General features: G+C 53.1%; 3 protein-coding genes across 3 annotated transcripts; all 3 read left to right on the top strand.

Moving 5' to 3' along the window:
• Window positions 1-638: 638 nt before the first annotated feature.
• NEUTE1DRAFT_127377 (uncharacterized protein) lies at window positions 639-3842 on the top strand (the record flags this gene model as incomplete). The annotated part of the gene is made up of 2 exons (XM_009849478.1): window positions 639-2656; window positions 2720-3842. The coding sequence occupies 2 exons, from the start codon at window positions 697-699 to the stop codon at window positions 3544-3546; spliced, it is 2787 nt and encodes a 928-aa protein (XP_009847780.1).
• Window positions 3843-4849: 1007 nt separating this feature from the next.
• Window positions 4850-6777, top strand: NEUTE1DRAFT_57003 (uncharacterized protein; the record flags this gene model as incomplete). Its single annotated transcript, XM_009848965.1, has 2 exons — window positions 4850-5861; window positions 5927-6777. Coding segments are annotated over 2 exons (1863 nt in total), but the record flags the coding sequence as incomplete, so codon positions are not given.
• A 2063-nt stretch (window positions 6778-8840) lies between these two features.
• NEUTE1DRAFT_34726 (uncharacterized protein) lies at window positions 8841-9104 on the top strand (the record flags this gene model as incomplete). The annotated part of the gene is made up of 2 exons (XM_009848770.1): window positions 8841-8878; window positions 8975-9104. The coding sequence occupies 2 exons, from the start codon at window positions 8841-8843 to the stop codon at window positions 9102-9104; spliced, it is 168 nt and encodes a 55-aa protein (XP_009847072.1).
• Window positions 9105-14100: the final 4996 nt, after the last annotated feature.

The following is a 14100-nucleotide window of genomic DNA, read 5'->3' on the forward strand; positions in this document are numbered from 1 at the left end:
CCGCGGATGGACGTCAGAGGCAGCCCCGACCCGAGTGAGTGTGGAGTGGAGCACTCGCTGTAAGGGAACCTACGGGCGGGTGGGGTCCGTCCTTAGCCGCATGATGCGTGCAAATGGAATGGCTTTGACCTGATTTTCTCCAGTGCCGCCCCCCAACAGTCGGCCATATCGGACGGACCAGGTGGAAGCTGCTTTGCGTGCAGTGTCAGTCAGTCAGTCACCAGTCAGGCCAGCTCGCCGGCTCCGTACCTACCTACCTCCTAGCTCTACCGCCGCCACTACACTACATCCAAGGTACACTACATGATCGCAGGGGCAGTACATCATCCGTTACGTGCCTGCCTACCTACCCTACCGCCACCTTCGACTACCTGCAGTCGCAACCTTCAACGTCCCGTCCCATTGCAAGCTCACCACACCACCAAGCTCCCGCGACTTCCTGGGCGCTCACCAACCCAATTTACGTCGCCAAAAGTGCATGGCAGCTACAGTAGGAGACGACCAGCTGCACATCCATCTTTTACTTGTAGTGCTGGATCCCTGTTTTCTTCGATTGGGCTGTGCCCGCACTAACCTCCAGCTTCAGTTGGAATCCCATCCGCGCATCGCGCAACACCACCACCCTTGACCTACCCCTCCTCCGAGCCGAAGAGCACACCTCCAGCTCTTCTCCCATATCTAACCGTCTCTCCAGCCATGGCGGTCAGATTCCGTCAATCGTCCCAGCAGCTTGCGCTTTGCGCCAGGCAGGCCCTCCGGACTACCACCCGGCCCGCATACCGTGCGTCCCGCCTCCCCCGGGCCTCCCTCTCGTCCGCTCGCCAGCTACCTGCCTCCCGGCTCTACTCGACACAATCGACCGAGAAGCCCGAATCCAAGAAAGATGACGACAACAAGTCGCCCAAGCCCGAGGAGGACGAGGAAGACTTCGAGCCCAAACGCCCCCTGCCCCCAGGATGGGTGCGCATGGAGAAGCAGGATCTCAAGGATTTCGATGCCTTCATCAAAAAGGCCGCACTGAAGACGGGAATCAAGATTGAGGGCCAGGATGTTATCCTCCAAGGCATCAAGCACTACGGCTGCCCAAAGGAGACGCGAGAGCTTCTGAAAAAGTGGATCAGTGGCAACATCACCATCTTTGAGCAGCTCAGGTGCATGAAGTCTCTGGTTATGCTGGCCAAGGATCTCGGTGAATATGAGGTTGAATACATGAAGAAGAACCCAAACGCAAAGTCTATCGCCAGTGGCTTCAATGACAACACTTTCACTTCGAACATGTCAGATTCGGACAGGAAAGCGCAGACGTCGGAGGAGCAGAATAAGCAAAGCGAAGGCAAGGAAGCCGGCCAACAGCAGCCCGACGGCCAACAAGGGAAGCAACGTGGCGAGCAGCAAGGCCAGCAAGGGCCCAAGAGGCCTGGTGCTCAGGGCCAAGGTGGTCAAGAGCCTCCCCAGGGCTTTGACGGCGGCCTCATGAACTATGTTATTGGTACCGCTGTTCTGTTCTGGACCTACAAGGTGCTGTTCCCCGGCAACGACTCTCGCGAGATCACCTGGCAGGAACTGCGCAAGAACTTTTTGGAAAAGGGCCTGGTCGAGAAGCTCACGGTCGTTAAGGATCGTGTTATTGTGGATCTCAACAAGGAGGCTGTCAGGCAAATGTATCCCGACTCGCCCGCCGCTGCTCCCGGCTTCCACTACTACTTCACCATTGGCTCTATCGATGCTTTCGAGAGGAGGTTAGACGAGGCCCAGGCTGAGCTTGGGATTCCGCCAGCCGAGAGGATACCTGTCAGCTATGCCAACGAATTCAGCTGGGGCAACATCATCCTTGCCTTTGGCCCTACCCTGGTGCTTGTTGGTCTGCTTGCCTACATCTCCAGGAGAGGTCCTGGCGGCGCTGGCGGCCCCGGTGGCATGTTCGGCATCGGCAAGAGCAAGGCCAAGATGTTCAACCACGATACTGCGGTCAAGGTCAAGTTCTCTGATGTCGCGGGTATGGATGAGGCCAAGGTCGAGATTATGGAGTTTGTCCAGTTCCTCAAGGAGCCCGAGCGCTTCCAGAAGCTCGGTGCCAAGATCCCTCGTGGTGCTATCCTGTCTGGTCCTCCCGGTACCGGTAAGACTCTGCTTGCCAAGGCGACTGCCGGTGAATCGCAGGTTCCCTTCTTCAGTGTCAGCGGTTCCGAATTCGTGGAGATGTTTGTCGGTGTCGGTGCGTCCCGGGTCCGTGATCTCTTTGCCACGGCGCGGAAGAACGCTCCCTGCATCATCTTCATCGATGAAATCGATGCCATTGGTCGGTCTCGTTCCGACGGCGGCTTCAGGGGTGGAGGAAACGACGAGCGCGAGGCTACCCTCAACCAGATTCTTACAGAGATGGATGGATTTAATACAACTGAGCAGGTAGTCGTCCTTGCCGGCACCAACCGACCCGACATCCTGGACAAGGCTCTTATGCGTCCCGGTCGCTTCGATAGACACATCAACATTGATAGGCCTACGATGAAGGGTCGTCAGGACATCTTCAAGGTCCATCTGGCCAAAATTGTGACCAAGGAGGATATCGAGTTCCTCACTGGCCGTCTCGCTGCCTTGACTCCTGGCTTCGCTGGTGCTGACATCGCCAACGTCGTCAACGAGGCTGCTCTTGTCGGTAAGTTTTATGACCTTGACTGTCGTATCCCCGCTTGATATGATGTGCTAATAACGTGCATAGCTGCCAGAGCGAATGCGGAGACGGTCGAGATGATCCACTTCGAGCAGGCTATCGAGCGTGTCATTGGCGGTCTGGAGCGCAAGTCCCTGGTTCTCAGCCCCGAGGAGAAGAGGACAGTTGCCTACCACGAGGCCGGCCATGCCATTTGCGGCTGGTTCTTCCAGTGGGCCGATCCTCTTCTCAAGGTCTCCATCATTCCCCGTGGCCAGGGCGCACTCGGCTACGCTCAGTACCTGCCATCTGGTGACGCCTACCTCATGAACACCAAGCAGCTGATGGACCGCATGGCCATGACTCTTGGTGGCCGCGTGTCCGAGGAGCTTCACTTCCCCGTCGTGACAACGGGTGCCAGCGACGACTTCAAGAAGGTCACTCGCATGGCGCGCGCTATGGTGACGGAGTGGGGCATGTCCGAAAAGGTGGGCATGCTGCACTTTGACGACAGCGCGGAGCGGTTCCAGAAACCGTTTGCCGAGTCGACGGCGCAGGCCATCGATAGCGAGGTGAGACGCATCGTCGACGAGGCCTACAAGCAGTGCAAGGACCTCTTGACGGCCAAGAAGAAGGAGGTTGGCATGGTGGCCGAGGAGCTCCTCAAGAAGGAGGTCCTGTCGCGTGACGACCTCGTCCGCCTCCTCGGCCCCCGCCAGTGGCCCGACAAGGAGGAGTTCTCCAAGTACTTCCACGGCGAGCGCAAGAGCGCCCCACCACCATTCCCTACCGAGAACACCGATACTCCCGAGGAGCGGGGGCCGCAGCCGGCTATGAGGGAAGAGAAAGCTGACGCTACGGGCAACAAGGAGGGTGAGAGCAAGGAGCAAAGGTGATGGGAATGAGGGGATGAAGTAACAGAATGGCGGTGGTAGATGAGACGTGCGAGGGGTGTAAAGAAGGAGAAGGAGTAGGGAAGTTGTTGTTGTTGTTTTAGCCATTATCCCCCAACTCAATGTTGTTGATGTTGATTTGTTCTGTACCACCAAATGTTATGTTTACCAAGGAGAATGGGGGGGCGTTTCTTGCACGCATTTTTTTATTTATTTGTTGTTCAAGAAGAGGATGAGAAAAGATTAAGGATGAAAGAGTGAAAGAGAAAGAGGTCATGATCCCCGACGTGTATGTGATGACACTTTATACCTGGCTCATTAGGTCTGTAACTGTACTACTCTACTCTTGCACTAATATCGAATCGAGGCTGGGACTTGGGAGGACGAAAAGAAAGAAAGCGGAGGAATGTACATGTTACCTTTTCACATTTACACGAGAGTTGGTTGACAAGCAAGCGCACCAGTACATACTATAGCGAGCCTCGTTGTATCATTATTGAAATAGACGGGAGGAATAGGTAGGGACTGAGGCGGGCATTGTTTGGAGTGAGTGGCTATTATGGGCCTTGTACATAATTGCATACAGAATGGATCTCGAGAATTTTCGTTCCAACCTTTTCTGCAAGAAAAAGAAAAAGTTCTAACAAGTATAATATATCTGACAATTTAATGGTAAGCAACTGCCGGCTGTCCTGAATCTAGTGTACTGTAGGGGAGATTGGTAGCAGCACATCAGCGGGCGTCGTCACCGATTGGCTGGAGGGACCCACTGTTTTCTCGCCGCCAAAGGAAGGACCCGGGGGGGGGGTCGGGGAAGAGATGAAAGCCAAGAATTGACCGTCAACTGAATTGCGAAAACCTGGACTGTGAAGAAAAGTAAGTGAGTACCTAGGAACGGGATGGGGGTTTCAATTATTGCATTGATCTCTTGTTCCCGCCGTTCTTTTTCCCTAGAGGTGTTCTTGCCTTCAAGAATCCAAGTTGAATGGTGACTACATCACAAAAGCTTTGTCTTGAACACTGCACACTCATGCACGCAGCGCGATCATCCATCACGGCGACGGCGACGATTCAAATAACAGACGAGTCTTGCTTGGACTATCAAGATCTTGCCGAGGACCAGGTACCACGACAAGTATAAAGGTTCTACTTCGCTGGGCCGCAGCCCAGGAAGACCACGGAGCGGCGACGGCGCAGAAGATCCTTCTGACGCGTAGCTTTCACCAGCCACTCAGTTCCGCAAGTTGAGCGACCGCTGAGATATAAGCCTCTTTGGAAAAAAAAGTTTGACGATCACGGAAATCCAATGGCATCCACAACACACCGGGACCCCGGGACCGGAGCCGGAGCCGGAGCCGGAGCCGGAGGACTCCACATCAACCACACCACTACCGGAGCCGACCGCGAAGCCGAAAACCGCCACCACAGAACCCCCCGTACCGCAAAATGGTACAAAATCCATCTCTTCCGGGGCATGGTCAACGATCTCCGTCGTCGCGCCCCTTACTATCTCTCCGACTGGACCGACGCCTGGAACTACCGCGTGGTTCCCGCCACGGTATACATGTACTTTGCCAACATTCTCCCCGCCCTCGCTTTCTCGCTGGACATGTTCACCAAGACGGACCGGATGTACGGAGTCAATGAGGTGTTGCTTGCCAGTGTTTTGGGCGCCGTGGTATTCAGTGTCTTGGCTTGTCAACCGCTCGTCATAGTAGGTGTCACGGGGCCGATTACGGTTTTCAACTACACCGTTTACGACATCATGGAGCCGACGGGGACCAACTACATGGCCTTTATGTGCTGGATCGGTCTCTGGTCCTTGGTATTTCACTGGATTTTGGCTGTCACCAACTCGTGCAACTGGCTGCGCTACGTCACGAGGTTTCCGTGCGATATTTTTGGATTTTATGTGGCGTTTATCTACCTGCAAAAGGGGGTTCAGGTGCTGCAGCGGCTAGGAGACGCAGCGCCGTTTTATCTATCGGTTGTTGTGGCGCTTTGCGTCTTTGCTATCGCGTACATCTGTGGTGAACTGGGCGGTAGCAGTCTGTTCAATCATACCGTTCGCGTCTTTTTGAAGGACTATGGGACGCCGTTGACAGTGGTGTTCTTCACGGGGTTTGTCCACTTTGGAAAGCTGGAGCATATCCATTTGGAGCACTTGGAGGTTAGCAAGGCGTTCTTCCCGACGCCGCATGAAGATGGCTGGATCAGAGGGTGGTTTATTCACTTTTGGGATATCCCCGTGGGACATGTTTTCTTGGCTATCCCGTTTGCTTTGCTGTTGACTATTCTCTTTTGGTTTGATCATAATGGTGGGTAGATGTCTTTCTCCCCTCAACCACTTAATAATCTATGCTAACACCACAAACTAACACAGTCTCCTCCCTCATTGCCCAAGGCACTGAATTCCCCCTCCGCAAGCCCGCCGGCTTCCACTGGGATCTCTTTCTCCTCGGCCTGACCACCGGCGTCTCCGGCCTACTCGGCATCCCCTTTCCCAACGGCCTCATTCCGCAAGCACCCTTCCACACTGCCTCTTTGTGCGTCACCAAAGTCGTCACAAACGATGACACGGACGTCGACTCCACTGAATCCAAGGGCCATCCTTCGGAGTCATATCAATTTAAACCCATCTCCGTAGTCGAACAACGCGTCTCCAACCTTGCCCAAGGTCTGCTCACCTTGGGAACCATGACTGGTCCCCTCCTCGTCGTTTTACATCTAATCCCGCAAGGCGTGCTAGCAGGCCTCTTCTTTATCATGGGCTACCAAGCCTTGGCGGGGAACGGAATCACCCAGAAGCTTATCTTCCTCTGCAAAGACAGTCGGCTGACCAACCCCAACCATCCGCTTAACAATAAAGCCCTGCGAAGAAGCCGGGTTTGGCTGTTTGTGATTATCGAGCTCATAGCGTTTGGAGCGACGTTTGCTATCACCCAGACTGTTGCCGCGGTGGGGTTCCCAGTGTTTATCTTTGCGCTGATTCCGGTTAGGGCGGTGTTGTTGCCGAGGTGGTTGAGTAAGGAGGAGTTGGCGGTCTTGGATGGGCCGACGGCTAGTCCGTTTACTATGGAGAGTGTCGGGGGCAGTTATGGTGGTGTTGAGGAGGAGGAGGAGGAGAGGACGGAGGAAGGGGACATGGGTGAGGAGAGTAGTGGGGGTGGTGAGGGCGGTGGTGTTCTCTCTTCGGGGGCGGAGGGGAAAGGAAAAAGTCTAAGAAGGTGGCCGGTGAGGTGAGCGCTGAGGAGACGGCGGAGTTGGGATTGTCAGTTAAAAATGGTAAGGGCTCGTTGCCCAGGGGTAGCACGACGGTCGATGACATTCAGCAGCGGCAGAGTCAGGGGCAGGTGCATAGGAGAGGGCATCATCAGGCCAGGAGGCAGTGGAATAGCAGAGAGATGATTAGATGGAAAGTATTTGGGTAATAGGTAATCGGATTCTCCTTGAAAGATATGGAGGTGTAAAAGGCGGTGATTCCAGGAAAGAAGAGACATGAAGAAAGGTGATCAATAGAGATCGCCGTGTACATATACGTTGGACCGCATGTATATATATCTAAATAGTAATGACTAGTCAAACTCATCACATAAAACAACTCTTCTTTGGGTACGGTATTTGTCAAGTTTTCTTTTCTTCACGATGCTAGGCATGGTAGCTTCGAACCACTCGTCTATATGTCCACTTGCTTTGCGTTTTCAAAGGCCGCGATGCCTCCGGACAAAATTCCAGGCTTTGACGACGCGAACAGAGCTAGTCAAGCAACTGGAATCGGCATGCTTGCCTTCTTGTAGCTGATGGTGGCACGTGTGCTCACACTTGATCCACTTCATTCATCCCGATATTGAAGGCAGATGGGAGCTTGTCGCCTCAGCTTCAGTAGCTCGTTGATTTTGCGTATCCGTTGTAGTTTCCGAGAAAAAAGAGAAAAAAAAAAAAAACGTGTTCCACACATCCCTCACCCGAGTGTCCACGGACACCCTGCCGAAGGGCTCACCAATACTATGTGCTTCAACGGCCGGCTATTGTTTTCCCTTCCGTACTTTCTGAGGGAAAGCAACTTGAGTGAAAAGGCAAGGTGTCTTTGAACAAACCTCCAATCAAGGCTTTCTTTTTTCTTCTTCTTCTTCTTCTTCTTCTTCTTCTTCTTCTTCTATCTCTTTTTTGTTTTTCCTTTCCCTGTCTCCTTGCTCTCGCAGCGTTCTTGCTTCATACCCCTTGGCTCTTTCCACGTCCCCCCCAACTTGGCTGTTTTCTTCAGTTGTTCCTTCCTCTTTCTCTCCTTTGCGCATATGACCTTGGTTAACTCTTGCCCTCTGCTCCCCATCTTACAGAGCTATGGATAGTAACCCATTCTTTCCGTATGGGGAATTCATAGTGTCGTTGGAGGACTGTCAATCGGGTGGGTGGTCGTGCCGAGATGGCGGATGCACTCTGGTGTGATTCAGTCATCTTGTGTAATTCGTGACAGTTTGTTTAGAGTCCCTCTTCTCTTCTCGCCCTACAAAGAATGAATTCTCGGAGGGCTTCCTCAAGAGCGAGATCATGAAACATCGAGGATGGAGTGGGTGCTTTGTACCCATACCTTGCTCTGGATTCATCAAAACGCACAAGAAGTCTCATGTCATCGAACAATATAAACACAATCTTAGCTGACATTATTACTATCAACTCAATCATGCAACTCCCAAAATGATAGCGCTCTCGAAAACCATTGGCAAGCTACTTACTTTCAGTCTAATTCCATTTATGATTGTGCTTCTTGTTCATCACGAGTCTGGTGTACAGACGGCTTGACATGGCGAGATCGCTAACGAAGGGACTCCAGCGGTGTGTGGGAGTCGCGGCTCGTGTAGAAAGTAAAGAACGAAGGCCAACCACTGGATCGCGACAGGATTGGCTTTGTGTTTGTTAATCCATTCTGATGCTCCCAGAGCCACGGGATCTGACCGAAAGGCCAGTTCAAGAGGGAACCAAAAAAATTTTGCGCAAAGGATGCCATTTTCCAGTCGGAGAGGTCGGGTATCGGATACACTATATCTAGATAGAAGGGTTATTATTAGCCTGTGGATATGGGCTCATAACTCTCCCTAGCTTAAGCGTTGCTAAAGAAGCAAGCACCCGTGTCGTACTCCTCTGAAATTGGCATTCAACTGTCCTGGTACAAAAGTTCGTTAGCTATCTCAAAAACCCACGTTACTTGCGTCGGATGAGTGTTGGTTGTCAGGGACTTTCTATAAACTCGAGCATGAAGGCACCTACCTACCCCTTCTCCCTCCGTATCAGTCCCCTTCATGGCTGCCCATGGTCGCGAGATCCATACTTCGTCCAGGTACCGTCGGCTTCTGCTTGCCGGACGCCGCTCTCGACTTACCTGGGCAGCCGTATGGAGTGACTTACTGTGATTAGTGTAACCTCTACTCAACAGCATCGGTACCAACGACAACGAATACCACGGCCCTAGCGAGAAGCAATACACTTGCTCTCTAGCGTCGTCTTCTTGTGGATTTACTGGTCAGCCAGCCGCTTCATGCACATTCGGACGTTTTCAGAACTAACGGCCCGGCTGATCACGAAGAGTGACCGACACTCGGGCGATCAACATAGAATAGGCCATTGCTTGGTTGTGTTGAACTACGGAGAAGCCGGGTTGTGGCGTTAGAGACAAACTGTTGCTTATCGCTATGGAATCACCGGAAGCCGGGATGTTGGTCCCTGTCCCGTGCCTTTCCAAACGCCGCAGCGGCTGGTAGAGAGAGAGAGAGAGAGAGAGAGAGAGAGAGCGGTTGGTTGGCGCTCAAAATCAGATCTGGTTGACTGCCCTTGCTTTGGAGCATTTAGAGGACATCTCCATCCACTACACATTGAAGCCCCCAACGCAATTATAAACACCAGGCGTTGACATGTCTAGACATTTCAGACCTCTCTCGTCCAGCAATATTATCCCGACTAGTGGTAACGACTGTGGACGCCCACACCATGGAGCCTGGACCGAATCCGTGGCCCATCCGTACATGTTGGTCAGGGCCAGAACTTGGAGGTCACGCCAAATGCCCTGCAGCGTCAGGCATCCAGCCCTGGCGTCTGCTGATTCCAACGGCTTAGAAGGTGAACATGATCAAATTCTTGGGTTCCTCCAACATGAGAGATAGGTTAATCTGTCAACGGTGTAGCAGATGTCCAAAGAGCTCTGGATTCGCCTCTGTGACAGCCCGTTACGCTCAGCCAGGCACGGTAATTTAGCCGGAAGGTAGAGTACATTGATCAGACCCATATGTGCACTCCTTTTGGTCATGCGATGGTCACAGAAACGCTGGATGTGGGCTTTGGTAATGGCCGACATGGGTAGGTTGAAAGTGTCAGATACGAGATGAGAGAGAGCGAGAGAGGTCGACATCATCTTGTTCTTGTATGATGGTCCCGCCAATCTGGGCAACTCGGATGGCGCAACACCAGTTCGGCCCATAGATAATGCACCCGAACGAAACCCAGTACAGGTTATCGAAAGGGGGGGGGGGGGGGGGGAGAACAGTCCGAGATTATGGTAATGAGCGAGGAGCTGAGCCTGGAAGTGTCTGTGATGCCGAACCGCCGTCACCCGGCGACGTTGCACTTGCATAGCGGGGGGCAGGCACTGCGGAGACAAGCACAGGACCCGACCCAAGGTTGAACCATGAGGACTTTGGATCCCATATTATCCATCATATGTATACCTCGACCTGCCTCAACTATAACCGGTAGGTGGTTTTCGCCAAGCCAGGTACTCGGGTAGCGAGAGCGAGGCCGTCCACTGATTCGGGCTGTTTGTCGTCTGATTGCCGTTGACGTGACGTGGTCAGAGAATTGACGTCCGGATTCAGGTCAGTATCGTTGGAGATGCCACTGTTGCTTAGCAGTGAGACCGTGATGCAGTGGATGATGGAAGAACTGAATCGTTCACAGCGAGATGCCATGCCGGTCAGGTTACGTACGGCATTGCGTCCTGCCAAATGCGTGCCTGCCCTCGGCTGGAGAGTCCATGTGGGTCGCATCCCGTCAAATGGACAAGTGGGGCCAGGCACATAGTAGAAAGATATGGTCTGTGCGCATATAATGACTGTGGTCGTCTCGGGCTCTTTCCGTACGATCGGCCCCGGGCCGTCAGGGTTGAAGGAAGTGCAACCGTGACAAATGTCAACGACGGCCAACAACAAAGGGCAATGACTACCTGAAGTGACATGACAAGCGCCATCTTGAGCAACTTGAGGGCAGCGACAGCTCGGTTTTGCAGTGATCCTCTTTCCTCCTGTCTTCCATCGACTGTCGTCCAGTCGAACCGTTGACTGGTTCCCGGCTTCCTTCCCAACATCATCACACTCGGCTCCCGTCGTCAATTTCGGTGCCGTGTGTTTGCATTGAGCAGTTCGTCCACTGTCATCTTGGCTTTCCACCCATTCGTTCCTATCGCCTTCCTCTTTGAGCTAGTCGGCATAATCCTCTTCATGGACACTACCTACGTTCAACAGCGGACATCGACGGCAAATTCACCTCGTCTCGTTCATTCCAGCCACACCGGGGCTCACGTAGTAGTCATGCTGCCCCGGCTGTTTCGATCGATCGGACCAGCGCAGCACGCCGACATGGCCGCTGCGCACACGGCCTTTCTCGCATGAGCATGCCACAGTAGCCACACGGCAGCCATGTCTACCACTGCCGCAGTAGGGTGGGAATGCGTTCATGGACTTCGGACATGATCTCCGCGCCAGAGCCCGACGGCAGCCAGCACCGGCCGCATTCCACTGGCCCTCATGAACCCAACAACCCTCCGAGCTCGTCGGCAACCGTTGCCGTCAAGCCATGCCGTCTTCAGCTCCTCACTCAGCGGCCGCGTCTCTTCAAGTAGCGATAGGCGATAGCTAGCTTTCGTACGGTCCGGATCCTCATTCATATGCCCATACGGTACGAGACATACAGCAGACTCCAGACTCTTCGGTTGTTGCACACCTGGCCCGCCACCTCGGAAGCCTCATCAGCCTCTACCCCTGAACGATAATCGCACCGCTGTCCTTGGAGTGGCAGCGGCAGCATGCGCTGGGTACGGCTACCCACTACGCTCATGTGCCGTCTCAGGCTTCGGTTTGGCATGCTCCTCGTTCCGCTCCTGGGCCCGGATTGCTCTTGGAGCTGGCCCTGCCATGTTGTGCAACCTGGACCCATCCTTTATGTCGGTCGTCCACAGTACTTCTCGCCATGTTACCCTTCCTGTTAGACATGGCTGAGCGTCGTCGAGTTTGGATGAGGAAACGGTGTAGCAGTGTAACAAGTCCTCCCGTGGGGACAATCTGGTTGACTACAGCGCCATTCTGGACCAATCGATTCTCACCACTCCCTTCTCTGCCGGATACCAGCGAGTGACCCCTTCACTTCGGCCCCATCTTTTTCGTCTTGCCAAACTTCATTCCGAGCGGTGACACGGCATACCCTTTGGTGCTTGCAAAGCCCACAGTGAGATGCAAGATAGGCCACACAAATGCCATGCCCATGCCATGTTTTCTGCAGTTTGTCACCTACAGGACACCACATCCATGGACCAGCCCCGTCCTGGTTACACGAATCAAGCCAACGGGCTTGCAGAGACGCCTTTGCTTTCTCAGCGAGCCAGTACGCACATGAGGATAGCCGTTTCTGTGTATCTCGACAACTCACAAAGCTGAAGAAATGGGCCCTGCTCAACAGTGGCCCGTCCGACAATCAGAATCAGAGCTGGACAGTGGCTCTCCCGATTCTTCGGAGGGAACGACAAAAAGTAGACCAAAACTGGTCACGGTGGCCCACTGCCTCATCAACCTGACTTCGGGTCCAACCGCCCACGTCGCATTTGCGGTATCGGTTAACCCGTCCAAAATCTGAGAAGACCAGGAGATTTGCCACCTTCCCCGGATTCTCAATAAAACGACATGAACTACAAGCCCGTAGCCTCAGTCAAGGACCAGCAGCTATGATGAAGAGCCGAACATAATCATATTGACCTAGGAGACATACAACCTTGTCTGTCCCGCACCGATGGAGTGAGCCAGCAGCCTGTGGTTGCAACAAGTCGTCGGTGCTGCAGTGACATACTCCGCAAAACCTTCTTTTGCAGAGTAACCTATCACTGATGAGTAATGTAATGGCTCTGATGTTTCATTCCGCTGTGCTCATACAAATGATCATAAAACTCCGATCGGGGCTGCCGCAACCCGCCAATGGGTGTTTAATCGTCGTCTACATGCCAGGCTCTCTGGAAAGCAATGACGATACAGCAACATGAAGTCGTTTGGAAATTCTGGCACCAGATTTAGGCATGCATTCCGCATCTTCCGCAGGCATCTATCCATAAGAGCACTGGAAGAATCACGACACGAGAGATTCAATCACAATCAGCTGCGAACAGATGGCACAAGAGAGAGTGGTATCGCCAGGCATGCTGGCATGCTGTTTTCCGGAATGGAAGCTTTCCAGAGTCCGTGGAATGTCCCGCTTACTGTTTCTTTTTCTTCCTCGCGGCATGGCGACTACATCAAGCCCAAGACCAGGTTTGCGCTTGTTGTAAGGGATGAAGCAAGAACCCATGCCACCCGAACAGCTATGTACCCCAACTCCCAATCGTCGTGTGACATTTGTGACCCTTCCATTCTTCTTCCCTCCCTCCTCCCGGGTTTCCATCACACACCCCCCAGACCCTTGACCTCTAGCAAACTCTCAGGCACGTCAGATCCAACGCATATTTCCCCAGTCCAACTCCTGCCCTTGCTAGTGCAATGCTTGTTTGAGCTGAGAGGATACGGCGTGTACAATCCTGCCCTGGTTTGTTTGTTAGGCTGGCACAAAAGAGTCAAAGCGTTACTGGATATAGTATAGCCTTCGGCTTTTTATCAGGGAAAACGCTGTAAAACTGAGGTCTTGAAGTCTTGAAGACCCCGAAGCAGACGGAGAGAGCTATCAGAGCACACCCGTCAGAGACTTCTGTAGCGTTACAACTCTTGCCATTGTTTAACATCGCTTCAAACAGAGGACCCTCCCTCTTCTGGAAGGCCATGAAGAACTCCAAGCCTACCCTGCTCGAACCAAAGTGACACACAAAAGAAAAGAAAAAAAAAAATTGGTAGAAGATCAGGTCATCAGGTTACCCAAGGTACGGCAATGGAATGAAATCATGGCAGACAAGCCATCGTCAAATGGGACGGTTTGTCATCTGCCCGCACTGCCTCTGGATGTCTGTTCCTGCTCCTCTCAACCCCCCCCCCCCCCCCCCAACATATCACTCGCTATCCAAACACACACACCGTTGGTCCGATGGCCCGTCGTGAACATGAGCTCTCATCCTCGAAGTCTGCCGTAGGTTGAACGGAAGGAAGCATCCGACTCCACTACCAAAAAAAAAAAAAAAAAAAAGCAGAGTACCATCACCCCTCACAAAGCCGTTCGTACCTGGCATGCATAGCCCTTGCATGATATGGAGGCCAAACGAAACGAAACAAAGAGGTTACATCGGCGAGCCATAACCGTATATCGAGGAAGCCAGATTGGGTTCTT

This window comes from Neurospora tetrasperma, assembly GCF_000213175.1.
Source record: "Neurospora tetrasperma FGSC 2508 unplaced genomic scaffold NEUTE1scaffold_1, whole genome shotgun sequence".
Classification (NCBI taxonomy): domain Eukaryota; kingdom Fungi; phylum Ascomycota; class Sordariomycetes; order Sordariales; family Sordariaceae; genus Neurospora; species Neurospora tetrasperma.